A 27,957-nucleotide genomic window follows, 5' to 3' on the forward strand; every position below is an offset into this window, starting at 1 on the left:
CCTGCTCTTGCTCTCTCTCTCTCTCTCAAAATAAATAAGCTTAAACAATTTTTAAAATTATTTATTTTCCCAAATATGTATTCTCCTGGTTTCAGCAATAATAAAGCTTGGATCTGCCAAAGCCCCTTGCCTCCTGTCTCTGCTAAGGCTTAACCTTGGATAACCAGACCCCATTGTAAAATTTGTGAAGGAAGCTTTTTTCCATGAAGCTAAAAGGGACGTGATATCATAAAAACAAAGAGAATAAAACAAAACAGAAACACTCATTTGAGAGTCAGTAGACCAAGGCCTTGTGTTTATCTCTCCTCAGGGACAAATTTAAGTGTCTCAATACCTTGACCCGTAATTCAGATGACTGAATGTGTTTCTGCATATCTTTGTCTCTCAAGCATCACTGTGCATTAGAATAACCTGGGGGAACTCATTAAAAATTGAGATCTCTGGGCCCACAGCGCAAAGATTCTGATAAAGCAGGCGTGGTGAGGGCCAGGACTTATACCTCTAGCAGACCGTCCAGGCAGTCCCCGTGGAGGTGGCTCTCTGCCTTCTTGTTGGCAAACATACCACTCTATAAGATTCCTTCCAGGTCTGACAGTCTATGAACATTTCACCAGTTTTAACTTTCCCTGGGGCAGCATAACGTTTCAAGGGAGGCCGACTCCTTTAATTGTAGTAATGACAGGATGACAAACTCCATTCATGGGAGAAGCCTGTCCATCTGGAGACCGGTAGCCATAAACTGACACTGATTTACGGAGAGCAGACTCCTGAGGTTTCAAAAGGCAGAGGTCCTGCAGACCCTACCACTGCCAATTTTGCACACATTCAAGTCTTTTAAAAGGGGGAAGTCTTGAGCGTGGACAAGGCTACCTGTTTATTCAGGGCCTGGCACTGGTATCTAAGCCAGCAGATCAAATGTAACCTCCCCTTCCTCTGACAAGAGCCTGGAAGCCAGCCTCATGGAGAAAAGCACTGCCCTTATCCTTCTCTCTGCTGGCTGCCCCCACTTTCCCTCTCTGTGGCAGTTAATTACAGTCCCAGCACAGGGACTAAAACAAAGCCCCATCGCCTGTCAGCAGCCTTCCCCAAAGAGCAAAGGGAATTTAGAGGGCAAGCAAGTCATAAAGCAGTTTTATTAAAATAAATATGATTGTGTTTCCAAAGGCCCAGGCTTTAAGAGAGAGAATATAGACAATGCCAAGATGGAACTCATCCTCTCAGTTTGGCTCCTAGGCTATCATGATAAAATCACAATTCAGCTACTGAGAAATGGGCAAGGTAAAGAGGGGAAACCTTTGGAACGATGGAGCAGTACTCATTTTTCCAGAAAGACACATCTTCCCACTGACATTTACAGAACACACTGCAGACAGAGTCATGAATGTTTTAAACTGATTATATAAATAGCTACACATTATTGAATGTGAACGTGTACTATCTGTCACACACTGTAATAAGCACATTTCATCCTGACATCACTGCACCTCTCTCACTTAGCACCTGGGTGACCCTGAGGAGGTTTTAAAATCCCTCTGTGTTTCCTTTTCCTCCTCTGTCAAATGGGAGAATAGCAGTGTCTACTTCATACGGATGTGTGTGGGTATGTTGGTCTTGAATAGTGAGTTTGTGTCAAGCATGTTCATTATTATGATTCCAGTGTAGGTGGGCATTGTTGTCATCCCCATATTACAGATGAGGAAACTGAGGCTCAGTGAAGTAACATAATTTACCCGGAGTCACATGTTACTAGGTGGCAGAACTGGTTCTTCCACTCCCTTTGCGTCTCCTCCAAAGTCTATTCTCTTATTTTCTTTTCTGATACATTTTCCCCAGCTTTATTGAGCTATAACTGATATATCACATTGTATTCATTTTAGGTGTACGACATAATGATTTGACATATTATTTGACGTATATTAAAGAATGATTACAACAAGAAGTTTACTCAACATCCATCACCTCACATAGTTACAAAATATTTTTTCTTGTGATGAGAACTTTTAAGATCTCCTCTCTTCACAACTTTCTTGTTTTTAAATGTTCTATATCTTTTTTAAAAGTTTATTTATTTATTTTGAGAGAGAGAGAGAGAAAGAGAGTCTGCAGGCACAAAAGAGGAGGGGGGAGAGAGAGAGAATCCCAAGCAGGCTCCACGCTGTCAGCTAAAATCCTGACGTGGGGCTCCACCCCACAAACTGTGAGATCATGACTTCAGCTGAAATCAAGAGTTGGACATTTAACCAGCTGAGTCACCCAGGTGCCCTTCTGTCTTCAAAAGTTTCAAATATGCAGTACAGTCTTGTTAATTATACCCACCATGCTGTACGTTATATTCCCAGATCTTATTCATCTTATAATTAGGAGTTTTTCCCTTTTAACCGCCTTTACCTATTTCTCCCACCTGTAACCCCCAGCCTCTGACACCCAGCAATCTGTTCTCTATATCTATGGGTTCAAGGTTTTTAGATTCCTCATACAAGTGAGATCACATAGTGTTTGTTTTTCTGTCTCTGACTTCTTTCACTTAGCATAATACTCTCAGGGTCCAACTGTGTTCTTGCTAATGGCAAGATTGCCTTCTTTTTAGTGGCTTAATGATATTTTATTGTGTATATGTACTTTATATAATGCGTGTATACACACACTTTCTTTATCCATTCATCCATTGATGGACTTAGGTTATTTCCATGTCTTACAGAACCTATGCTCTTAAAAAATAAGAAGGTAACTTTTTTTCTCCCTTCCCCTCCCCCATGGTCTTAAATTCTGAGAACAAACTGAAGGGTTGATGGGGGTTGGGGGAGAGGGGAAAGTGGGTGATGGGCATTGAGGAGGGCACCTGTTGGGATGAGTACTAGGTGTTGTATGGAAACCAATTTGACACTAAACTATATTTAATATATAAAAAAAAGGGAAGATCTGGGGCACCTTGGGTGGCTCAGTTGGTTAAGTGTCTGACTCTTGGTTTTTGCTCAAGTCACGATCTCATGGTTCGTGATTTCGAGTCCTGCATTGGGCTCTGCGATGACAGTGCGGAGATTCTGTCTGCCCCTCTCTCCAAATAAATAAATAAGCTTAAAAAAATTTAAAGGTCCGGAAAAAAATGGAAACCTTTAGCAAAGAAAGAAAGAATGGCAGAAGTTTGTTCTACACTATTATGCAAATTACAAGTGAAGAAACAAAGTGTTGGGGGTGGGAGTAGATGAACCCTTCCCCCATAGATGTCTGCGTTTCCACTGCGGGGAAATGAAACAAAAATACTAGACACAGTCAACATCTAGTTAGTAGAAATTTGTCTACAAGAGTTGCCAAGCACTGATAGGAATAACAATTCAGGTAAGTCGGTCGTTTTGACTGAACTCCAAGCATAATGACTGAGAAGATGGAACCGGGGAGGCCCCTGTGGTGGGTAGGAGGGAACAGAAAGTGAGGCCTCTGTGCTGTATGTCCTTGTCATTTCTGAGCCTGCACATTCATGTCTATAAAATGAGCGGATTGTGGACAGCATAGAGTCGCTACAGTCCTTCCAGAATGGTAGGGATACGTCAGGAAAGGCAACTGTGTGCTCCAGCTCTTCCTGCATGGAGATAGCTCTCAGGATCCTCAGGGGTCAGACGTCCCCTGGCCCCCTGGTCTAGGTGATGCCTCTTCCCCTACATCCATTTACTCTGTCACATCACCCTGCTGTACCTGTGTCATAGAACTCTGTACTGTCTGAAGGTATCATGTTCTGCTTATGTATCGCCTGCTGACTCCCTCACTCTCAGTATAATGTAAGCTTCTCATGGGTAAGAGACCATGTGTGCTTAAGGTACCCCCTAGGGAAGATGCCTTCAGTGATTTGAGTACTGCCTGGCATGAAGGAGGTGCTCACTGCTACTTGTTGAGAACATTCTCATGTTGCCTTTTAGAAACTTTCCCAACAACCCCCTGGCATAAATTTATTTATTTAGGTAGAAAGCCCGAGGCTTGAGCAGAGAAAGGATTTCCATCCAGGTCTGTCTCTTTTTGGGACCAGCCCTCTGAGCCATTAGGCTTCGGTGTTTTCCTCTGTTTGTCTCTCCTGTGGACAGCGTGAGGCCATGATCCACTGCCCAGGGTGTGAGCTCACAGGGGATTGCTGTGAGATGTGAAATCCACTCACCAATTCCCTAGGGCTTCCTACTTTTCCTCAGAGGCAGCCTACAGCTCCAGTGAACCCCGAGGGCACAGTGACAGAGGGCTTGGAGGCCCAGGTAGCAGAGAACAGGGCTCTACGCTGGAGGCAGCAAAGCAGCAGGCCTGGGTTGCAGGGTCTGGAGGAGTCAGCTCCAGACAGGAGTTTGCACAACTGGAACAGCCCTCAGACTGCAGAACACTTTCAGACCTCCCAGCGAGCCTGGGAAGAGGGCAAGGTGTAATTACTATTCCAATTTCTCTGAAAAAGAAAATGAGTTCTTAACTCATTTAACTGATGTGCTCCCAATGACACAGCAAGTGGAGGAAGGAGCCAAAATGGGAATTCCCGGATGACCTGGGTAATACTGAATATCTTGTTGCCTCTAGGACTCCCAGAAAATCAGCCAACCCTTGCCCTCAGGTGACTGCTAGGGAGCCTCCACATTCAAGGCCCCAATTTGGGAGGCAGTATTTCTTGCCTTATGCACTTTTTGTTTTGTTTTCAGGAAGTGTTAAATGTCTAAAAGTAAGAAATGCAACAATAGAAGCCTTTGTACCTTCCCAGTCGTATAAAATTGCCCTTATAAGCACCCTTGTGATAGTGGGAGCTTTTCCCTCCTTCTCATCTCCTGACTGAGTGGTACTTAGTGCCTGGGAGACCCCCTGCCTGCTTACTGTGAGTTTCGATCTCCTGGAACAACCAGAGCAGATAATCCACACCAAAGCTTAACATTAGCTTGTCTTGCCTTGATAACCTCTCAACTTCCTTATCTTGGACAAGGCCATCCAATTTTTAAACCTAGATTTCTAAGGTCACGTCAAAGCTCAAACATCACCATCTTTATCTTGGCAGAATTTACACTGGCATTTTTCAAAGGCCAGACTAGAACGGAAGATACAATGCGAGACCATTGTGGGATAGTCATAAATGTTCTTCCTTCTGTCACAGTGTCAGCTCTTCTCAGTAAGATTACATTTTCCTAGGGATTTGTTCTCTTCCATAAAACCTCTGTATCTTTCAGAGCCCTGCTCACTGCTCAGCCCCTTGTCCTGTCTCACCCCACCCCCCACTCCTGCACACACATAATCTGAGTTTCTTCCAAGTTAAGAGTAGATGCTGCTAATACTAGGGAACTCAAGACATCCCTAGGAGGCCCAGTTTTACCTTTGAACATCTGTATCTGTTAGAAAATAGTTATTACAGTCTTAATATAATAGTAATGTTAGTCTTAGCCTGATAATATGGGTTTTTATATTTATGTTGTTGGTATTAATATAGCATTGCATGATATTATGGTATTAATATAGCATTGCATGATATAATAGTATTAATATGTACAATATCTGTCAAAATTAACACTGTACTATTTAACTATTGATAATTATTAATCTCCCAGGTGTTCCAGCCTTTGCAAAGGACTTTTGAAACATTATCTAAGTCAGCCCTCACAACCATATGAGAATGAGGCCCCCAATCCCAGTTTACTTATGAGAAAACTGAGGCTGGGGTTGGTAAAGAGCTTGCTGGAGGTTTCAAAGTGAGCAGGCAGGTCCAGGACCTGACCCAGACCCGCCTCCTGGCCCACACTGGTCTCTCCACAGTCTTCTTCACACTCTGTTTGTACAGAGACCAGTCCTCACGCTTCTCATATGATGTTCAGGTGACACAGACGTTACCTACATCACAGAGCTGCTGAGGGTAAACATGGTGGTGTGTGTAAAGCCTTTGGGAAGGTGCCAAACTTAAACCTCCAATAAATGCTATCATGTGATACAGTGGAAATTTTTGTCTGAAATATTTCCACTTATCAAAATGGATTCTTTCTTCTTCCAAGTATTTTTTTTTTCTACTTCAAGTATTATCTTTATATTTTTCATTGTTACTCAGGAGTAGTCTTTTCTCTTTTTGGGTACCATTTACATTAAGATGGTAAAGTCCATTTTCTTACCAGTACAATCTGAGCTGCAAATAATTTTCAGAAAATTATTTTACTACAAAAATTTTAATTGGCTTTTTTTTCCCTCCCAAATGTCAATCACATCCTTTGTGTCTCCTTCATAGTCAAACACTTCTCCCAAGCTTAGAAAAACAAGTCATACCTAGAAATTCTGCAAAAATGCCAGTTTCTATGGCAACCAAATAAGCAGACATGAAAAATGTCAAATGTAATCAATCAATGCCTTTGAATTTTCTTTGAGTTCTATGGATTCCTTTAAGTGATGGACAAGAAGGCCAGTGTTTGTTTTTTTCTTCAGGTGGGAATATATTTTCTGTATACCTATATTTTCATTTTTTTTCTTTTTTATTCATCTCCAATCTACACACAAAGGATCAGTGTTTATAATTTGACGGAAATGACAGCATCACAATGTGAAATAATCTAAGACCCCTGCAAAGAGTTTGACATAAATAATTTTAGGTCCTGGATATCTCCTCTTATAGTCAGTAATATTACCCTCCTTTTCATAGTACTTTACAGTTCAAGGTACTTTCCCAAGCATTATCTAATTTAACCCACAAAATAATCCTGTTATGGGTAAGTTGTAAGCATAACCAAAGATCCTCAGAGGGATAAAGCAACTTCCTTAGATGTAGCAGATTGTTAAATAAAAATGCAAACCCAGAATTACTTATCCTTTGTCCCTTTTTACTAGTTATTTATTGTTCTCAAAAGAACTGCTAAAATTTCCGTTAAGTAAGTTGCTACCTGCCAGCCTTTATAGTCAAGATGTTCCAAAGGCCTAACGTAAGTACAACCTGCTGAAATTGAAGGTAACTAATTTCTTATCACTTGAAGTAAAGTTAACTTCAAGTGCAGGGTAAATTATCAGAGTTTCTAAATCAATGAAAAATAAGCCCTCTTTTTTCACAAAAACTGCATTATTAGAAGAGAAATCAGGAAGCTTTTTCTGTAGAAGGCAAAATAGTACAGATTTTTGGCTTTGCAGACCAGTCTCTCTGAGACCGCTGAACTCCATTGTGGCAAGAGCATGACTGTGTTCCAGTAAAACTTTATTCACAAAAATAGAGGCAAGAAATTATTTGTCTCATGGGCTGTGGTTTATCTACCCATAGTCTAGTCACTTGAGTTTATTCTAGAAAAATGGGGAGTAAGGTTTAGGTTGTCCTTATTGAAGCACTGAGAGAATTATCAAGCAGAAGACAGGCATTCTTATATGTGATGGTCTTTTGTTTATTTGTTTCTTTGATTGTTTTATGCAGGGAAGTGATGGATGAGCGGTTGCTCCAAGAAACCCTACAAGTCTGTGTTCTCTAAACCATATGACAGGATGTATTATTCTCGCCTCTGGTTAGAGGGCTAGCCAGGGAAACATACTGGCATACATTCTTTAATTGCACACACACTCTCAGGCTCTTTATTATGTGTTGTGCTGGCAACCACTGGGTAGACAAAGATGAACAAGGCTTGTTGGCAGCTTTCGAGCAGTTTGCAGTCTGGAGTAGGAGCAGGAGAAGAGGTGGTGAAGACAGATAAGCATGCAAAAAACGATACCCATAGTATAAAGAAAAATGCAGAAAGGAGCAGTAAGGGGGTATTAGCCAAGTGCACTGAAAAGACATAAGCAGGAGAAATGAGGTTTGTCCTGGGCAGTCGGGGTGGTATGACTGGAGAAGGTGACATCTAGCTGGCCACGAGTGATGATAGGATCCCCAAGAGAGCTGAGGGAAGGGTAGGTCAGGAAGAGAAAACCATAGGCACATGGGTACAGAGATTCAGGGCATGTGCAGGAAAGAGCATAATCCCCCTTAATCATGCCTGTAGTATGGGACAGGTGAGGAGAGGTACAGCAGGAAGCAGAAATGGGAGCTGGAAGTCCAGCCGAATCTTTTTTTTCACTTTTTTTTAAATGTTTATTCATCTTTTGAGAGAGAGAGTCGGAGCACAAGTGGGGGAGGGGCAGAGAGAGGGAGACAGAATCCGAGCAGGCTCCAGACACTGAGCTGTCAGCAAAAAGCCCGATGTGGGGCTGGAACTCACGAGCCATGAGATCATGACCTGAGCAGAAGTCAGCTGCTCAACTGACTGAGCCACCCAGGCACCCAGCCAAATATTCTGAGAGCCTGAAAGGCAAAGCTGAGGTGTAGGGGTTCCATTCTACAACATAAAGGAGCCCTGGGTGATTTTTGAGCAAGTACATAGATCACGTCAGACTTGGGCTTTACTAAGAGAAGTGTCACCAGCAGCATGGGGAAAGCCAGGTTCATTCATTCAACACACAAGAACCCTAGACCAAAGCTGTCCAGGAGAAATATAATGGGATCCACAAATGCAAGCCATGTATATAATTTTTAAATTTCTTGTAACCACAATTATAAAACATAAAAGGGATCATTGTTTGTTTTTTTTTTTTAATATTTATTTTGAGACAGAGACATAGAGCACGTGTGTACACATGCATGGGAGGGGCAGAGAGAGAAGGAGAGAGAATCCCAAGCAGGTTTTGTGCTGCCAGTGCAGAGCCAGACACCGGGCTCCATCTCACGAACCTCGAGATCGTGACCTGAGCCAAAATCACAAGTCGGTCACTTAACCAACTGAGCCACCCAGGCGCTCGTTTTAATAAGATACTTTATGTAACCCAATTTATCCAAAATACTATTTCAACATCTAATCTATATAAAAACGATTACTAAGACTTCTACATTCTTTGTCTTACACTAAGACTTCAAAATTTGGTGTGTATTTTCACTTAGAGCAAGTCTCAATTCTGACCTGGGGCATTTCAAGCGCTTGGTGTGGCTAGTAGTCCCCAGACTGGATAGCACAGCTCTAGAGCATATTTAATAAAAACGCATCCAGGAAGGGACCTTGGCCTGAGTTGGAAGCAAGATCAAAAGACAGCCATTTAAGGATGCCTGGCTGTTTATTTTGCCACGTCTCCTTGCCCTGAGTTCTTTTAGAATAACCAACGTGGGAATAACTGCTGTGCCTTTAAAATAAAATATTCATAAATTGCCAGGTGGACTTAGAAAATCCTGCTCTAGCCAAAGGTAGGTAAACTGTTAAGGTAAGTAAAATCTCACACGCTTGTATTATAATTACAGTAGTCTGAATGAGGAGTTTGAATCTTAACATTTTTCAGCTGGAGAGACTCTTCACAATTATTTCACGAAAACTTCCAATTTTACAAATGGCAGAGACCCAATTCCACTGAACCAGATATTACTCCAGGGGTTGCCTAATTCTTCCCTTTTTCTAGTTTATTGTGAGAGAGAGAGAGAGAGAGAGGAGAGAGAGATTCTTTGGGTACACGGCAGAGGCAGAGAGACAAAGATAGGCAGCAGAGATGTGGGGTTCAGGGGGAGGACAAAAATAAGGAACATTTGCTAAGAGGCTTTTTCAAGCTACAAATGCCAGGCCCCCACCCTGATCTACTGAATCAGAGCCAGACTCACACACCAGATTAAGGTAGTGCCATGGCTAATCTACAAGAAGACCTATGTTATCGTTACAAATGTAACAAAACACAGAAGATTTTGTTCAACCAAAGTACCTGAAAGGTCTAAAGGCTGGAAGGAATAGTTATTAAACTGCTTGGCAGGTTGGTTGTTGGGGGAGCAGGAGAGGGAGAAGAGTGGAGGTAGAGAAGGGCACAAAGGGACATCTGTGGACCATGCAGAAAGTTCCGGACACCAGACCCCTTTGGCAGAGACAGCCCAGTGATCTGCACTGTTTTTGGCTGGTGTGTGTGTGTATGTATAATGTCTGGGGGTAGAACTAAGTTGTCACAGAAGGAAACATGATGTTCAGAATGTATCAACTGTCTTTATTTTTTACCTCCCCCAGTGCCTCAGACAAAAAGGAAGGGGGAAAAGGGGGGAAATGTTTTGTAATATCACTTTGGGCACCATTTTACAAATCTGATCGTAATATTGAACAGTCCTAAGATGCCCACATTTAATCAGCTTGCACCTGGCCGGGAATGTGTAGCCTGAAAATGTGTGCAGGTGGTCTGTTTTGAACTCCTCCCCACCAAGGTGAAAACCATTATAGCTCCATGTCCTAATTTTAATGTGCATGCGGTCACCTGGGGACTTGTTAAAATGCACGTCCTGATTAGAGGTCTGGGAAGGAGGAGCCCCAGATCGCGCATCTCTGACAAGCTTCTGGGCGATGCATGTGCTGGCTGTCTGCAGACCACACATGGGACAGTAAGGCCGAGGAACATCAGATACTGCCGCACAAAGTAATACAGCATCCCCAGGTATTTCCTCCTCAACCTGCGCTGTATTTCCCTCTTTGGGCCCTTCGGTTCCCTTCCCTCAGAGGACACCGCGGCTGGGAGGAAGCGATGAGGGGTTAGGAGCCCAGAGGGCCCGAGCTCTAGATGCTTTCCTTGAAGGCTCCTCCCGTTTCATCATTTGACCTCTCTGCCTTCAGGTGTCTAAGCTTGAACGAGAGAAGACTCAAGAAGCAAAGAGGATCCGTGAGCTGGAGCAGCGCAAGCACACGGTCCTGGTGACGGAACTCAAAGCCAAGCTCCACGAGGAGAAGATGAAGGAGCTGCAGGCCGTGCGGGAGAATCTCATCAAGCAGCACGAGCAAGAAATGTCAAGGACAGTGAAGCTGCGGGATGGGGAGATCCAGAGGCTCAAGTCGGCCCTGTGTGCTCTCCGGGACGGCAGCAGCGACAAAGTACGGACAGCGCTCACCATCGAGGCCCGGGAGGAGGCCCGGAAACTGTTTGACGCGGAGCGCCTTAAGCTCCTACAGGAAATTGCGGACCTGAAAACTGCCAAGAAGCAGGTGGACGAGGCTCTCAGCAATATGATCCAAGCGGATAAAATAAAGGCTGGGGACCTAAGGAGCGAGCATCAGTCCCACCAGGAAGCCATCTCGAAGATCAAGTGGGAGTCAGAGCGGGATATTCGGAGGCTGGTTAGTAACCCAGTGCAGTGCGTCGGGGGCACATTGTCTTGGCAGGTGTCAGAGCGCCGCGGGCGCACTTTTCCAGGTGTCTCTCATGAGTGCCCACCCCTTGTCGAGTGCTCTACCCAAAACACAAGATGGGTCGATAGGTAGGCAGGTAGGTAGATAAACAGATAGGCCCAGGCCAAAATTGGAACTGTAAAATGTAAAAGACACTGGAATCACCTTTCTCCTAAAAACTGGATTCTTCCAGCCGCACATGTATGGAGAGTGTCTGTTCAATGATTCCTGTTTTCTCGAATGTCTATAAAAATATTCTAACTTATGAACTCTTCTAAAATCGACATGTTTTGCGGGCGTTCCATTTATAAAATGTTACTGGGTTTTTAAAGGGGTAGGGAAAGTTTCTATGGCTTTTTAAGTTTCTTTGCCATCTGAAAATGGCAGCCACTGAGAGCTTCCTGAATGATTCACCTGTGTTCTTTCCAGGGACTGTGTCTGAAAGCAAGAAATAGAGCTATAAGATCCCTAGTCATTTTTAAAATAGATCTTCTTTCCCAAAATAAATAAGGGCCATTCTAAGCAGGAGCCCTTATAATTTTTAAACTGGATGTCATTCCTAAGTAGTTTATTTGCTATTGCCAATTTCTAAGACTTATTTCAAAGCCTACAGAGTTAGATCTTTTTTTCTCTTTTTTTAAATGTTTATTTATTTTTGAGAGAGAGAGTGAGCAGGGGAGGGACAGAGAGAGAGGGACAGAGGATCTGAAGCAGGCTGTGTGCTGACAGCCGAGAGCCCAGTGAGGGGCTCATATCCATGAACCGTGAGATCATGACCTGAGCTGAAGTCGGACACTTAACCAGCTGAGCCCCCCAGGTGCCCCAGATCTTTCTTTTTAATACGTATCACCAAAAGCCACATTGGTCTCTCACTATACATAAAATAACAACAAAGTATTATGTGAAAGCCTAGGTTGACCACATTCAATTGTTTTAGAAGACACATTTACATGCATTTATACTCAGAATGTTTAGCCTTAGTTATATCTTATCAAATTAACCCTCACCTATTAGAATGTACTTGATGCTTCTCTAAAAGTAGTATTTTCTGGGAACCTGGCAGGCTCAGTCGGTAGAGCATGCGACTCTTGATCTCATTGTTGTGACTTATACCCCATGTTGGGGGTAGAGATTACTCAAAAATAAGATCTTTAAAAATAATAACAATAATATTTTCTTAGGAAATCTACACTTTCTGTGTCTGCTGGTTCTAAGCAATTATTTTTTTAAGAATCCAATTATATTCCTTGGATTATATCTCTAGGATTTCAATTTTAGGTAAAAGTGGTTATCATAGAACATTTTAAAAAGATAAATGTGTAATTTTCTTTGTACTGCAATACGGTGTGACTGTAAATTGTTGCCTTTTCCACACTTTCCAAATTCTTTATCTGCAATTCATTCTATTGCCCTGGTTGACAATAAAGACCAAACACAGTGCAGAAATATTGGTCTCTGCCCTGCCTTTGGTTTTTGAAATGACAACGGCTGATGAAGAAAGAACCAGCACTGTGAACTCTGGAGTTAGCAGGTGGGTAGATGAAAAGGGTTTTGTACATCAAATATTTGTGTTTGTTGATGGTTTTGGATATAAACTCTGAGTATATCCACCTGTTGGTCTGTAGTTTCTTTCTGTGACTTGATTTTACCAGCATACTACTAAAGTAGACACACAGTCTCTCTTAGTAAGAGTGTAAAATCTAAGCTACCTGAGGAGTGGTTAAAAAACTGGTTGCAAACAGAGAATCATGGGAAACTTTTTCAGTAGTGCAGATGCACTTGTCTTCAGTTTTTTCTTTTTCTTGTCTTGTCACTACCCCTACACCCAGCTCCATTTTTGGAACTGGAAAGCAGGGAAATGGGAGCCGTTCTGTTTAGAAAATTTCCCCAGGGAATTCTGGTATGTACCCCTCCCCATCTAAGAACTAGAACTGTGGAAGGATTTTCAGTATTCTGAAACCAAAGCCCATGCTTACAACCACTATGCAGTAGAGACTCATCGGCACTAATTACTGGACATTCTACTTTGAATATCCAGTTACTACTGGAAAACTACTTTGGAAAATGCTGGAAGTATGATGCTGGGGTCAATATTGCATAGTGCCTATTAGAATGGGCTCAGGAGTCAGAAGACTGAATTTAAAATTGAGCTTCACCACTTAGGAGCCATAGGCCTATGGCAAAGTTTTTAACCCTTTGGGTGCTCAGTTGTCATCTGTAAAGTGGTGATAACAGAACTTACATAATAGAATTGTCATAAAAGGAGATAAGGTATATAAAGCTTTGAGTATAGTGCCTTGAATGTAGTAAAAATTAGTAAATTTTAGTTATGATGATGGTGATGATGAAGATGATTATATTGGCAGTAATGGAATAATTTCCAGTACGTTCGTTTAGGTAGGGTACATCAGAACCAGCTAGGAGCATGCATGTGTGGAACTATGGTAAATTGTAAATGACATCATCGATGACAGGTCTAACAAATGAATGTACCATTCAGTTAAGAATAACACAGGATTCAAATTTCTACAAGGAGATAGAAAAATAAAGGCAGTGCTTTCATTCCCAAATTAGCAGGACAGTGTTTGAATACTCACAAAGTTATCAGATGATATCATAGGGCCATGCAGAGTTTAGCCCAGCATCCTTCCAAAATTGATCTAAAATGTAATCATGTGACTGGGAGGCAACAGCTCACAGATATTTATATGTGGAAAAATGGGACTATTTAACAATTTCTCACAGTAAAGAAAGATTTGTACAAAGTCATCTATTATAAATGAGACAGTATAATACAATTTTATTAAATGTCTCTATCCTATCCCCATTTTGAATATTCTCATGAAATATAATGAAATGAGAAGAAAGGTTTCACCCGATGGCTGTGCTCCCCTCAAAAATTGTTTACAGACATTAACTTAACTAGTCCTCACCAGGAGTGGCAAAAATTTTTCAGTCCAATGAAACTCTGATTAATTGGTATTGAATGTTTATGGCCTTCAGTTGGCACGTAATTCCGAGATCAAGCCCAGGCTTAACAGAAGTGAGTGTTGGGATCAATAATTATATCCCACAGGTGTAGGAGGGGCAACAGTGGCTCATATTACCAGGTGTTTTCCATTCCTGCTGTCCCAACCATGGTTTTGACAGTAATGGTAAAATGCTTGCTAAGAGCTATTTGCTCTGACATGTGGAAAAGAATGGAAAGAGCCACATAACATGAACCATGTTTCAAATCCTCTCCTGAATTCGCTGCAAATTCACCACCTCAATGCAAACCTATTGACCTTAGGAAATGACTAGGCTCCTGCAAAAGCTGAAGCTTCTTCAGTAAAAAATGACCAATTCATAGCGGCTGCTGCTGTTTAAGGTGAACTCAAAGGCTATTCCTCTAAACAGGAGAGGATATCAACGATTGTCCTGGGAAATCCTGTAGTGGAGTTATTGAGTATCTGTATTTAGTAAAACAAATGACTCATTTTAAGGTCAACCTTTCTTTTCTAACTCCAACCAACCTGGACCATTTCAAACAATATTATTCAATTAAAACATCTACACAGGATATACCAGAGAGAAAAGGTTGTTCTCCTTGGCACCTAATTAGCCTAAGAGAGCCTTTCATTGTACCGTACTGCCTTGTCATATTCATAAATTCAATGTACTTGTCACAGTTGTGATTTTTTTTTTCCGTATCAATCAGCAGAAAGAAGTTAAACTCATACCATTGTAAAAATGCATTTTTTTTTACAGCATTGTTAAATAAAATGTCCTGGGTGTCGTTTAATTCAGATGGATGAGATTAAAGCCAAGGACAGGATCATCTTTTCCCTGGAAAAGGAACTGGAGACCCAAACCGGCTATGTACAGAAACTGCAGCTGCAGAAGGAGGCTTTGGATGAACAGCTCTTTCTGGTCAAGGAGGCCGAGTGCAACATGAACAGTCCAAAACGAGAGATTCCGGGAAGAGCAGGAGACGGCTCTGAGCACTGCGGCAGTCCTGTAAGTCTGTCCGAGCTGAAGTGAAGAACTCAGGAGTCATCTTTTATTTAGCTCCCAAGTTTTACTTTCCACTTAAGCTCTTTTCCTGTTTACTGCAAGGCAATCAATTCTCCCTCCTCCTATAAAACCAGCTAGTATCTTGGGAACAGGGTTTTCTAAACTCATAGACAGCAAAGTGGTCGGCACCACATTAGCGGATCAGGAGAGAATTACCGGTCTTTTTAAATCTTTCAAAGAATTTTTTTAGCCACGGGATACCTGTCCAAACTTCAGCCTATTGTAAGTGCCATAAATTAGATGAAACTACTTTGCCTCTTGCCAAGACTGGTAATTTTCCCTTGTGTGAACCATTGGGTTGGAAATTGGCAAAGATGGTTGTCATCTGCAGGGGTCAAAATGTATAACTGTATCAAAGACTAAACCACTTAAATCATCATCTGAAAGCTTCTATTCTGATTGAACTTGCCGCTTATTACCCTGGATTTTCATCATTTTATATGAGAAATTATTTTCAGAACTGCAGCCATAGAAATCAGCTTGTATATAGTTGACTTTCATAAGTTATACCTTTCAAATTATTTAGCTGCTAAAAAGATGAAAATGGATTATTTAGGAACAGAGAAAGGTTCCAAAGTAGTACTTAGAACCAAGTAATGAATAATTTATGAATTGGTATTCAGGATATATATATCCCAGTAGGTGGCGGAACCAGGATTTAGCAGACGTAAGTTTTAGTTCTATCACTGACATTTACCTGCAGTGCAGCAAAACTGTCCAGAGAATGGGCTCTAGAGTCAGACTCTTTAGTTCAAATTCTGGATCTACCACATACCAGATGACCTTAGGCAAATTATTTTACTGCTCAGAATTTCCTCATCCGTAAAAGAGAGGCCATAGTGCTACTCCGTAAGGCTGCTCAGAGTCTAGAAGAAATGGTACGTAAAATGTTGAGCATAGTGTCTGGCTCATAGTCAGCATTTAATGCATATTAATTATGGATCTACTGGTAGTAGCCACAAGCCCTTGGATGAGTGTGACCTCTCTGAATCTTCCCTGATCTGCTGAATCCTCTAGGATTCTATGAATCTGGAGATATAATGTGTGGGAAACTGCTTTATCAACAGTACAGCACTCTCAAAATATAAGATGATAATGGAATTGCAAGTCTCTAATGGTCCTGTGGACTCTGGAGCATAGACTTAATCCATGATGCCATGTGTAAAGTGATCCACAGCAATGATGCCAGTGGGGAAGCCAGGTGTTCTGGGCAAAATGTACTAGCAAAGGCTGTCTTATAATCTACTGCCTTTTATATGTGAAGGCAATATACCAGCCTTCTCACACTGGCCTTTTTCACCAGGAATACATAGGAATTTTTAAAGCCCAGCCCTACCTTCTACTCTTTGGCTAAGTGTAATAGGACATCTGTCTTAGCTGTGGGAAGCAATGTGCAGCCATGACTTAAGAGATGCTTCTTGAACCTCATGTAATTATGACATGACCCTGGCCTCATAGCCCACAGATCTGATAAGTTCATCCAACCATCTACTACTCCCCCTGCCAGGAGTCAGGGCTCCAGAGAGTATCTGCCACATGGAATTCACTTGCAATTTCAACCAGTCTTGGTCTTCAATCCATGCAGTGAATGTTGAGGGTTAGAAGAGGGTAAATATTTACTCTTCTCTGAATAGAGAACATTTTAGTCTCACCTCATAAGCCAGATGAAAGATATCAAGCCTCTTAATTATTTATGAGTGGAACTCCAAAACCTTGTGAAAAGTGTTATTGAAAAAAAAAGAGAGAGAAAAGAAAAATGTTACTGAAGAAATGCCCATTTCAATTTTCATGTGTAGGATTTGAGAAGAAATCAAAAGAGAATAGCTGAATTGAATGCCACCATAAGAAAATTAGAAGACAGGAATACCTTGCTTGGAGATGAACGAAATGAACTGGTGAGTTCTGATCAGAATTCGTTGGTTAATTAGTTAAGCATTTTGTTTAAAAAAGTATATATGATGTAGAAGTATAACATAATAAAGAAAAATGCAGAAATGATAAAGGCACAGCTTAATAAATGCACCCAAAGTGACACACCCATATAACTACCACCCAGATGAGGACATGGATTACCAGCAGCTCAGATCGTCCCTTTCTTGTGACTGCTTCCAGTCACCATCGTTCTAGAGATAATCGATCGCTCCACTGAATTCTATCGCTATAAAGGTCCACCACCGGTTTTAAAATGTTATATAAATGGCATCATACAATAATTACTCTTCTGTGTCTGGCTTTTCTGCCCAGCATTACATTTGTGAAAGTCATTCATTGCATTGCATGTATAATTCATTCGTTTTCTTATTCTATTTTTCCAATAATACACCACAGTATATTTACTCTTCTATTGTTAATGGACATTTATATCGTTTCTTGACAGTTTTAATGTTAATGGTGCATGTCTTTGGTGAGAAAACATGTTCATTTCTGGTGAGAACTTCCCAAGGAACAGAATTACTGGATCATAGAGTTATGCATGTGGCAAGATTCAGTAGGTATTGCCAGTTTTGCACACGTGTTATAGCAATTACATTCCCACCAACGATGTATGAGAGTTACGGCTTCTCCACATCTTTTCCAACATGAACCGATAATTGATCATATTAGTCACTTTGGTGAGTGTGAGCGATAATTTGTATTGTAGGATTTTAATTTTTACTTTCCTTAATACTGAGGTTGAATAATTTTTTACATATCTTTTGGCCTTCTGGGTATCCTTGTGCAAGTTGCCCTTTGTCTTTTGTAAAATTTTCTTTTGTACTGTCTTTATTTTCTTATTAAGAATAGGAATTCTTAAATAATTTTTGGATACTTGTATTTAAAATATCTTGCTCTGTGCCTTACATTTTAGATTCTTGATGGTGGCTCTTGGTACAAAGAAGTTATTTCCAGCCTTTCCTTTTTTTCAAATATATGCATTTTAGGTTATAAATATCTCTAAGCATGACTAGCTTCATCCCATTTGTTTTTTTTTTTTTTAATGTCATAATATATTACTATTTAGTTCAAAATCTTTTCTAATGTAGGATTTCTCCTTTGACCCATGGGTTACTTAGCCCTCAAGGCTTAACTTCAAACATCTGGAGATTTTTGAGTTACCTTTCTCTTACTGAGTTCTACGTTAAGTCCACTACAATCAGAGAACATACTTTGTATTATTTCTTTTTCTTTTTTAAGTTGAAGTATAGTTGACACACAATGTTACATTAGTCAGGTATTCTTTGTATCATTTCATTCTTTAAAATTCGTTGAGATTCACTTTATGATGCTAGCCTCTTCTCACCTTTAGAAATATTCCATGTTCCCATGAAAAGAAGGTATACCCTGTGATCATTGCATGCATTTTGAATCAAGTTCATTAATCTCCTATATCTTTACAACGTTTTTGTGTGCTTATTCTCCCAACAGATTTGTCCATTTCTATTCTTAGTTCTGTCGATTCTGCTATATATGTATTTGAAGTCAGGGTACTAGGTATATATAAATTAAGATTTGTTAAATACTTGCATCATGAATTTTTTTTTATCTTCCGTAATACTTCTTAAAGTCTTGATCTGGTGTTAGTTGAACTACATCAGAATTTTTTCTCTTAGTGGTTTCATGAATAACTATATTGACTTTCAAACTTCATAGCATTTAAACTCTATCTCTTTTTTTAATGTCTATTTTTGAGGGAGGGGCAGAGAGAGAGAGAGAGAGAGCAGGGCAGAGATCTGAAGCAGGCTCTGAGCTGTCAGCACAGAGCCTGATGCAGGGCTCAAACTCACGAACTGTGAGTTCATGACCTGAACTGAAGTCGGACACTCAACTGACTGAGCCACCCAGGCATCCCTAAGCTACCTCTTTTAAAAGGAACATTTTTGGGGGTACTTTGGATCTATGGTTACTGATGTATGATCTGGTAGAATTACTGATATCTCCTTTTATTTCTGTTTATCTACATCTTCCATAAATAGCATCTACTAAGTAAATTTAACTATTTAAAACCCCGGGGGGCACCTGGGTGGCTCAGTTGGTTAAGCATCTGACTCTTGATCTCAGCTCAGGTCTTGACCTCAGGGTTGTGAGATAAGGCCCCGAATTGGGCTCCACACCCGGTGTGGAGCCTGTTTAAAAACAACTATTTAAAATCCTTGTCATTGACCTTCGGCAAAGAGACAAAGTTTAAAATAGCAAACCTAGTGGAATAATTTATTTGTCCTTGTATGTGCTCAATATTTAATATGTTTGCTTCAGATACTTGAAGCTCAAAACTCAGGATTAAATGGGGTTATGAAAAATTTTGGCCTTCAATATAAAATGAGTTTTCAAATGACAGTTGGGGAATACTGTTTCAGAATCACACGAGCAGCTTTTTCAAATATTTATAGGTAGCTAAGTCTCCTATCCCAGCACTTCCCAAAACGTTGGAGTCTCAGAAACAGGAGCAGTCTTGTCAGATGGTTCTGATACACCCCACCACTTTTCTTGCTTCAGTACCCCTCCCCCAAGACATATCATTCAGAATCATTAGTATAAAGTGAATGAACTAACCATAGGAACTTTAATATGGAAATCCATTAGGTATAGAATGAACATAAAATATGCCATCCAAGTGGGAGAGTTTGGAGAGTAAAAGGGATGGCGACTATTAACAATTACCCCAAGACAGCATCCATAAAGTTAGGCCAGTGGTTCTCAGCTATAGGCAATTTTGTCAGTACCTGGAGACATTTTTGATTGTCACAACTGGGAGGATGTTACTGGAATCTAGTGAGCAGAAGCCAAGGATGCTGGTAAACATGGTACAATGTACAGGACATCTCCTCATGGCAAAACCTATCTAGCCCACAATGTCTACAGTGCAGAGGTTGAGAAATCCTGCCTTAGACTAACAGGTGAACCAGAATATGGTCACTCTTAATTACTGGGGGGTATGAATACAATCATACTTAGCCTAGGCTTGGGGAGAATTAAATGTTCTTAAACATAAATATCAACAGAACTTTGAGAGTAAGTCCCCCCCCCCTTAATAATTTTCTTAAAAATAAGCATCTTTGGGGCACCTGGATCTCGGGGTCATGAGTTCAAGCCCCATGTTGGGTGTCGAGATTACAAAAAGATAGATAAACTTTAAACATGTAAATAAAAATAAAGAGCTTCAGCATGGTTCAGGAGTCTTAGCAAGATCTCTCATGGGAAGAACAGACTTTGGCAATAACTAGGCTTGGGTTTGGGTCCCAGTTGTACTACTTAGTGATGTGTGATTCATATGAGCTGCTTTATCTTTCTGAGCCAGTGAGGGGTCATTACAGGCCCAGGGAGAGGTGTGAGCAGCGTGAGATTGGGGCTGAGCACAGCATGGTAACTGGACTACAGGAATCAAGGACGTGCAAGGTATGAAGTTGCTCTTCCTGAGCATTTCCAAAAGCAGAACTTTGGCAGCTTTTAAGGTAACACATTGATACAGAGTTCAGAAGACTATGATGAAAAACCATCAGGAGCACCTGGGTGGCGCAGTCAGTTAAGCGTCCAACTTCAGCTCAGGTCATGATCTCACGGTTCGTGAGTTAGAGCCCTGCTTTGGGCTCTGTGCAGACAGCTCAGAGCCTGGAGCCTGCTTCAGATTCTGTGGATTTTTCTCTCTCTGCTCCTTCCCTGCTCATGCCCTGTCTCTCTGTCTGTCTGTCTGTCTGTCTCTCTCTCTCAAAAAGAAATTACATTAAAAAAAAATAGAAAAACCATTAGAGGAAACTGAGAACAAAGCAGTCAGGCTGTTAAATGAATGATGGAAGTGGTCAATCCCAAGATACATGGTGAAGCAGAGAAAAGGTGGCCCCAGATGGGCTTTGACTCCTTCTGCTCCCATATCCACTCTTGCACAAGAGACAAATTGTAACTTATGTCTTCCCAGTTAAAACGTGTGCGAGAAACCGAAAAGCAATGTAAACCCCTTCTGGAAAGGAACAAGTGCCTCGCCAAGAGAAACGATGAACTGATGGTGTCTTTGCAGCGCATGGAAGAGAAGCTAAAAGCTGTGACAAAGGAAAATTCAGAAATGGTGTGTATCAGAGACTCTGAGAAGCTTCAGCTTCTGTCCTTACGTTACTCCAGCAACCTGTCTTATTTGTTCTTTCTCAGTTTGTTTTTCAAATACGATGCCAGTCATGAAAGTTTGGGTTTTCCCTATGTAAGGAAGGAACCTTTAAGGAAGAAAGCAACGTGGGGCTGAATTTTAAGGGGCTTCTAAGTTTGCAGAATGGTTGGAATCTGCACTTTCCAGAAACTCCCAAATATAGAAGCAAACTTTTAACATAGCCCTCAGCCACAGAAACTTGCAAGAATTTCACTAATGTGCTCTTTATAGAACTGTACAATGGGTACCTCTCGTCTTCTAAGACCTTGCGTAATAGTTGAGAAATAGTTGCCATCATTTGTATTATTTTTTTTAAAAAACTTTTTAACGTTTATTTATTCTTGAGAGACACAGAGAGACAGACCGTGAGCAGGGGAGGGGCAGAGAGAGAGGGAGATGCAAAATCCAAAGCAGGCTCCAGGCTCTGAGCCGTCAGCACAGAGCCTGACATGGGGCTCGAACTCAGGAACCTCTAGATCATGACCTGAGCCGAAGTCGGATACTTAACCGACTGAGCCACCCAGGCACTCCGCCATTGTTTGTATTCTGTGTGGACAGGTGATGAGCACATCCACTCCTTAACAGACTTACAAGGTAGCTATAGGGATCTTCAGACATTCCCAGTGATTTTGACTCGTAGCAAATAAAATGTACTTGAGGGTTTTGGTTGGTGTGCAGATGAACTTGAGCAATTTTCACATTTAGCTGGAGCCTCATAAAGTTTCTGCAGATATTTTATGTTAACTACTAAAGTTTGGGGTTTTGTTTTTTTTTTTTTATGTCTTTAACCTATACTTTATTCTTTTCCACTCCAGAGAGAAAAAATAACATCCCATCCACCCTTGAAGAAATTAAAATCACTGAATGACCTCGATCAAGCTAATGAAGAACAAGAGACAGAGTTTTTAAAACTTCAAGTCATTGAGCAGCAGAACATCATTGATGAGCTCACAAGGGTGGGTCTTGATCAGTCTATAAACTCTAAGTTGTTCCCAAGGACAAGTAGCCAAGAAATCAACATATGCTGGAAGCACTTGATAATTTCTTCAGATTAGCCCCAAAGGCCCAAGTTTATATATTCAATATATAAATAGTTTGAAATGACTGTATTCCAAAATTACTTTATATTATTAAGCTGTTTTATACATTTTCAATTATAATCCTTAGTTAACTAATTTGACAACATAAATACTAACTGCAAAGTACCTTATAAGGACTTTCAAATGCATCCTTATGCGAGTAGAGAGGTAGTGTGGGTATGCCTTCTAATTGCCTTCCTGTATCAAGATTCTGAGGGTAAGAGATGAAATATTTTGCCAACAATAGCAGGACCACATGCCTTTTATTTCCCAACATTTAATTCAGTGTCCAGTACTTATGTGCAGTTTACTAACTATTTGTTGAGAGCTGCCCAGGTGGCTCAGTTGGTTAAGCATCCAACTTCGGCTCGGGTCATGATCTCATAGCTCATGAGTTCGAGTCCCTCACACTGCCAAGCCTGCTTGGGATTCTGTCTGTCTGTCTGTCTGTCTCTCTCTCTCTCTCTCCCCCCCACTCCCTCTGCCCCTCCCCCACTCAGGTGTGCATGCATGCGCTCTCTCTCTCTCACAAAATGAATTGATAAACTTTAAATAAATAAATATTTGTTGAATGAATAGTGACCTCGTAATTACGTGACACAGTGGAAGTTTCATTCCCCGTGTTCTGACTGTGAATTTAGTACCTACTGAAGTGTGTAGAACAATTACTATTCCCATTTGCATCCCGTCAAGGCCTGTTTTACCATCAGTAGTGGACTAAGACCTTTAGATGCCTTTGGGTTTCCTCTTTGCTTCTTGGTCTTTATTCTGTGATTGACATCTCTGGTCGCTCTCACTTTAGGACCCAGCTGAGGCCTGGAGAATTGAGGAAACAGCAGTGGGGTGGGGGTGGTTAGGCAGGTGTCTCCAGAGAAGGGTGAACAAGATAATTTCCTGCCATTGAAGGAAGAGAAGATTATAACTTCTGTTTGTAACTATTTGTGGTTTACCCTTTGTAAATGGTCTAAGTTCAGTCTATGTTATAAGACATATAGTGTATTAGGAGGATAATCTAAGTGTAAACTTCCCTAGATTCAGATATGTTGAGGTTGTATGATCAAAATACTTTTTACAAGGCAGGAAATCCAAAAAGTTAACATTACTGACTTTAACCAGACTATTTATAAAACATGTGAAGCACTGTGCCTCTTACTTCACATCCATATCCTTAATAACTCTTAAATCGCAGATTCACTCAGCCAAGAATTTGCTCAGCTTTGAGTGTCTAAGGTTAAAGCTAAGTTTCTTACAGGATTTTGACATGTGGAGGCATGTCATCCAGACTTTCAGGGAAACTGTCACTTATTTAATCTACCTTTGAATTTGTACAGTAAATACATAGAGTACTTCGTAGATGAATGCCCAATTCCCAGGATATCTCCATCCATAACAAGAATGAATCAGGAAATCAATCATTATTTCTAGATATTCTTTGAGTTTCCCAGAACATTCCAACAAGAACCACTGTCCCTTCACACACCAGATGATTCCAATTCAGTAGATACTCCTGTTTCCGTCTTCAGAGGCTGCAGGTGAGAACAAGGGTCTAAGAATAGTCAAAGGGCAGTTTTCTGTGCCTTCAACTGATTAAATGCAAAGAATAAAGTTTTTGTACAGTAATATTTTTTTCAGTACCTAAATATAAAGTAATTTGAAAAATTACTGAAAGAAACTGAAAAATTGTGCTTTGGGAAAATACGAGTTACTCTTTTCAGAGCTACTTAATCTTTAGGTATAACAAAGGATTCTGCTGAAGAAGACTGTGCCCTTCCTGATTGGGAGGCTCTCAGATCCACATAGATGATCAAGAAAAGTTGTAGAGTATTTTTACTATAAAAATATGTAAGTATATATGGGACACCTGGCTGGCTCCACCAGAAGAGCTTGTGACTCTTGAGCTGAGGGTCCTGGGCTTGAGCCCCACCTTGAATGTAGAGATTACTTAAATAAATAAAAACTTTAAAAAAATATGTAAGTATCAAACCTAAAAGTTGCCAAAATTACAAAACACAATTTTACTTTAAATAGAAATATGTAATGACTCAGGCAAAAACAAACTCTGTCATAAAAAAAAAAAAAAAAAAAAAAAAAAAAACAACCTAGGGCACCTGTGTGGCTCAGTCAGTGAAGCATCCAACTTTGGCTCGGCTCATGATCTCACAGTCTGTGAGTTTGAGCCCCACGTCGGGCTCTGTGCTGACAGCTCAGAGCCTGGAGCCTGCTTTGGCTTCTGTGTCTCCCTCTCTCTCTGCCCCTCCCCCACTCACACACTCTGTCTCTCTTTCTAAAATAAATAAACATTAAAAAATTAAAAAAAAACACCTATAGGAAAATATGTACCAACTCAACACCTGAAAAGCTTCATCTGTTTTCCAGGACCGAGAAAAGCTCATCCGTAGGAGAAAACATAGAAGAAGTTCCAAGCCAATTAAGGTAATGGGAAAACTAGGTTATCAGGCTTTTGCCACAAACACTGCCAGGGAAGTGAGGCTTGCCAAGGAATCTTCCTGCAAAGATGTGATAAATCAGATGTTCCTACACTGAAGCAAACCATGGGCTTTATTTGCTAGAAGAAAATCTCTTCTCCTGACAGTTCTTAGAAGTCCCCAAATGATTGTGTTATGGATTTTAACCTTTAAAGTTTGCTTTAATATGAGACTATCTGAGTGAAAGAAAGCACTGGGTTTGATGTAGAAAGCAGTATCTGACAAGCTGGAGAGTCAAACTCCAAGAACATGCAAGAGATACATATGATTTAATGCCTCCCAGCGAAAAATATTATTAGTGTCTCATACCCACCCTATAATTGATTAGTATATTTTTATTATTCAGTTGGACAGTATTACTGATAAGGGTTTGATTTTTATTCCATTATTCACTTGGATAATATTGATAATGATTATTAATAATGGTACTCTCAGGGGTGCCTGGGTAGCTCATTCGGTTAAGTGTCCAACTCTTGATTTTGGCTCAGATCATGATCTCGTGGTTGTGAGATTGAGCCTCGCATTGGGCTCTGTGCTGAGTGTGGAGCCTGCTTGAGATTCTCTCTCTCACTCTTTCTCTGTGCCCCTCCTCTGCTCATGCTTGCACTCTCTCTCTTCTCTCTCAAATAAACTTAGAAAAATTATCATTAAAAAATAATGGTACTCCCAATCCACCAATATTTGTATAGCCTCTTACAATCCACAGAGTTTTTTTTATTTAATTTGTCTACTTGATTTTGTTTTTATCAAGTACATCATTTGATTTGGATATGGGATTGGATGATAAGACTTAAGATTTGAGAATCTCACATAGATGCCTGGACTTTAGGTTTCTTGATTATATTTTAAATACTGAAAAGACTATTCAATGAATGGAGCCAAATGTTAATGAATATTCCCCCCAAAACTTCAGAAGTGTGAAATAATGTGGGACAAACTTTTATTGGAATTATAGTGTTCATGCCCAAAGCTTTTCTTTCATCTGAGAAGCACTAAAGGACCCCTGTCTTCTGTGTCCATTTGCACATATGCCGGCCGATGGTGTCTTCATAATATGTTGACTTTCTCCACTTCTAGTCGTGTCAGTAAATATGTACTTTCCCTACCCTAGAGGCCTGTTTTGGACCCATTTATTGGCTACGATGAGGACTCCATGGATTCAGAGACGTCATCTATGGCATCATTTAGAACAGACCGAACACCAGCTACTCCTGATGACGACTTGGATGAAGTAAGCTTTTCCGCTTCTCTAGTCTTTGTGATATTGTCACCAAATCTTTCCTTTAAGGTGGGAAAGAAGCCTTGCACTTCTAATATCCTGTATGAGCTGCACAACATGATCACATAATAGTGAACCCTTTTGACTTTTTTACCTCTTGGAAAATAGCTTCACCTGTGTCATGTAGCCTTTTTAACAACTTGTGTAAACTTCTGTAACTTGAAGACTTTTTTTTTTTTTTTTTTCAAAATAAAAGTCCCTTTTCTGGACTGCCTGGATAGCTCAGTCAGTAGAGCATGCAACTTTTGATCTCAGGGTCATAAGTTCAAGCCCCTACTTAAAAAAAGAAAGTTTCCAAAATTCTTCATCTAGAGAAGGTGTGAACCAAGAAACAAGCTTAGAAGAACAAGCTTCTCGATACAGTTAAAGACAGGGTTTAGCAGAATGTGCCCTGTAGACTACCTTTATCAAAATCATCTAGGGGGATTTGATCACATTGAAAATTCCTGGATTCTACTGCACAACTCCTGACTTAGGATCCTGTGGGTAGAACCCTCAACTCTGTATTTTTCCCAAAACTCCCTGATGATTGTATTATGTTCTGAAGTTTGAGACGTAAAACTATAAAACTATGTTTTTATAATTTATCTCTGGAAGAAGTTGTTGGATTTGAATGTATTGAAAAGAATTGAGACTAAAACTCTAAGTATTATTGACTCACATTTGTATCCAGACTAGATATAAGTTCTCATTTGGGTCCAAAATTGACTGCAATGCAAGCCCAAATGAGCAATCATCAGAAATGTATAAATAAGCAAATGCCTCTTATTAACAAATATTGAGTATTTCTGCAATGTCCATCTTGAAAGTACATAATTCGTGTCTATGTATGCATTTTAAAATTAAGAATAAAATCACACCAAATCCAGTATCATACATTTATTTCTCCTTATAAAGCGGGAAAATGTTAATATTTCATATTGAACACAGGACCGGAATGTAACATAATTATTTTTTGGCTTTTTTTTTTTTTTTTTTTTTGTCACCTTAAGAGTTTAGCGGCTGAAGAATCAGAGCTACGCTTTCGACAATTAACAAAAGAATACCAGGCCCTTCAGAGAGCATATGCCCTCCTACAGGAGCAGACTGGAGGTATCATCGATGCTGAAAGAGAAGCCAAGGTCAGTATCCATCCAGGGAGCATGCTCTGAATTGGCTTGCAGCAGTCACAACATGAAAGTACTATGGACGTAAAAATATCAATAGGATAGATTTCCCTGGATCCTTCTCTCCACTGTGGCTTTTGAACTGTTTCATCTTTTATGTCAACAAACCTTGGATCTAGAGACATTAGAACCAACCTAGATCGATGCTTTTGTTCCTGTAAAGATAGTAGTTCTTATGCTTGCTATTTGAAAACTTATATTTTCAAAGCTAGACAATATTGAATTTTGATAATCCACTTTATTTAGCTTCTTTCTTGGGAAAAAAAATACTTCAGTGGTTAGTCATTTTCTTTTCTTAGTTAATAAGTGCACAGCATGAAACTGAAAGCTCATAAAGAATTTTCAGTGCCAGTATCTCATTTGATTTTTATAACAGCACCCTAAGGCAGGTATTTTATAAAAGAGGAGTTTAAGGCTCCGAGAGGTTAATTGACTTGCCCAAGATCACACAGCTAATAAATAGAAAACTTGGATTCCAGGTAAAATCTAACTGGGTCACACGTTCTTTTCATTACGCTACAACTGCCTCACGGTTTTTTAAAAACCGTTATTTTAAGACACCCACCCCCCACACACACACACACATACATATATGCATACAGTACTAATGCTTACAATTTATTGAGTGCTTGCTGTGTTCCAGGCATTGTTCTAAGCACTTTACATAC

At 40.4% G+C, this 27,957-nt stretch overlaps 1 protein-coding gene across 4 annotated transcripts in view; it reads left to right on the plus strand.

Moving 5' to 3' along the window:
- The window catches only part of JAKMIP2 (janus kinase and microtubule interacting protein 2), a 181,474-nt gene that overhangs the window by 109,972 nt on the left and 43,545 nt on the right, over positions 1-27,957 (plus strand). For all 4 annotated transcript variants that reach the window (XM_040453461.1, XM_040453446.1, XM_040453437.1 and 1 more), the window contains exons 3-10: positions 10,563-11,060; positions 14,901-15,110; positions 16,964-17,062; positions 21,058-21,204; positions 22,095-22,235; positions 24,735-24,791; positions 25,956-26,075; positions 27,116-27,244. In XM_040453461.1, the coding sequence (XP_040309395.1) occupies positions 10,563-11,060; positions 14,901-15,110; positions 16,964-17,062; positions 21,058-21,204; positions 22,095-22,235; positions 24,735-24,791; positions 25,956-26,075; positions 27,116-27,244 (1,401 nt within the window). The remainder of the gene's footprint in view (positions 1-10,562; positions 11,061-14,900; positions 15,111-16,963; positions 17,063-21,057; positions 21,205-22,094; positions 22,236-24,734; positions 24,792-25,955; positions 26,076-27,115; positions 27,245-27,957) is intronic.

This window comes from Herpailurus yagouaroundi, unplaced genomic scaffold (assembly GCF_014898765.1).
Source record: "Herpailurus yagouaroundi ecotype Mexico unplaced genomic scaffold, PumYag 29, whole genome shotgun sequence".
Taxonomy (NCBI): Eukaryota; Metazoa; Chordata; class Mammalia; order Carnivora; family Felidae; genus Herpailurus; species Herpailurus yagouaroundi.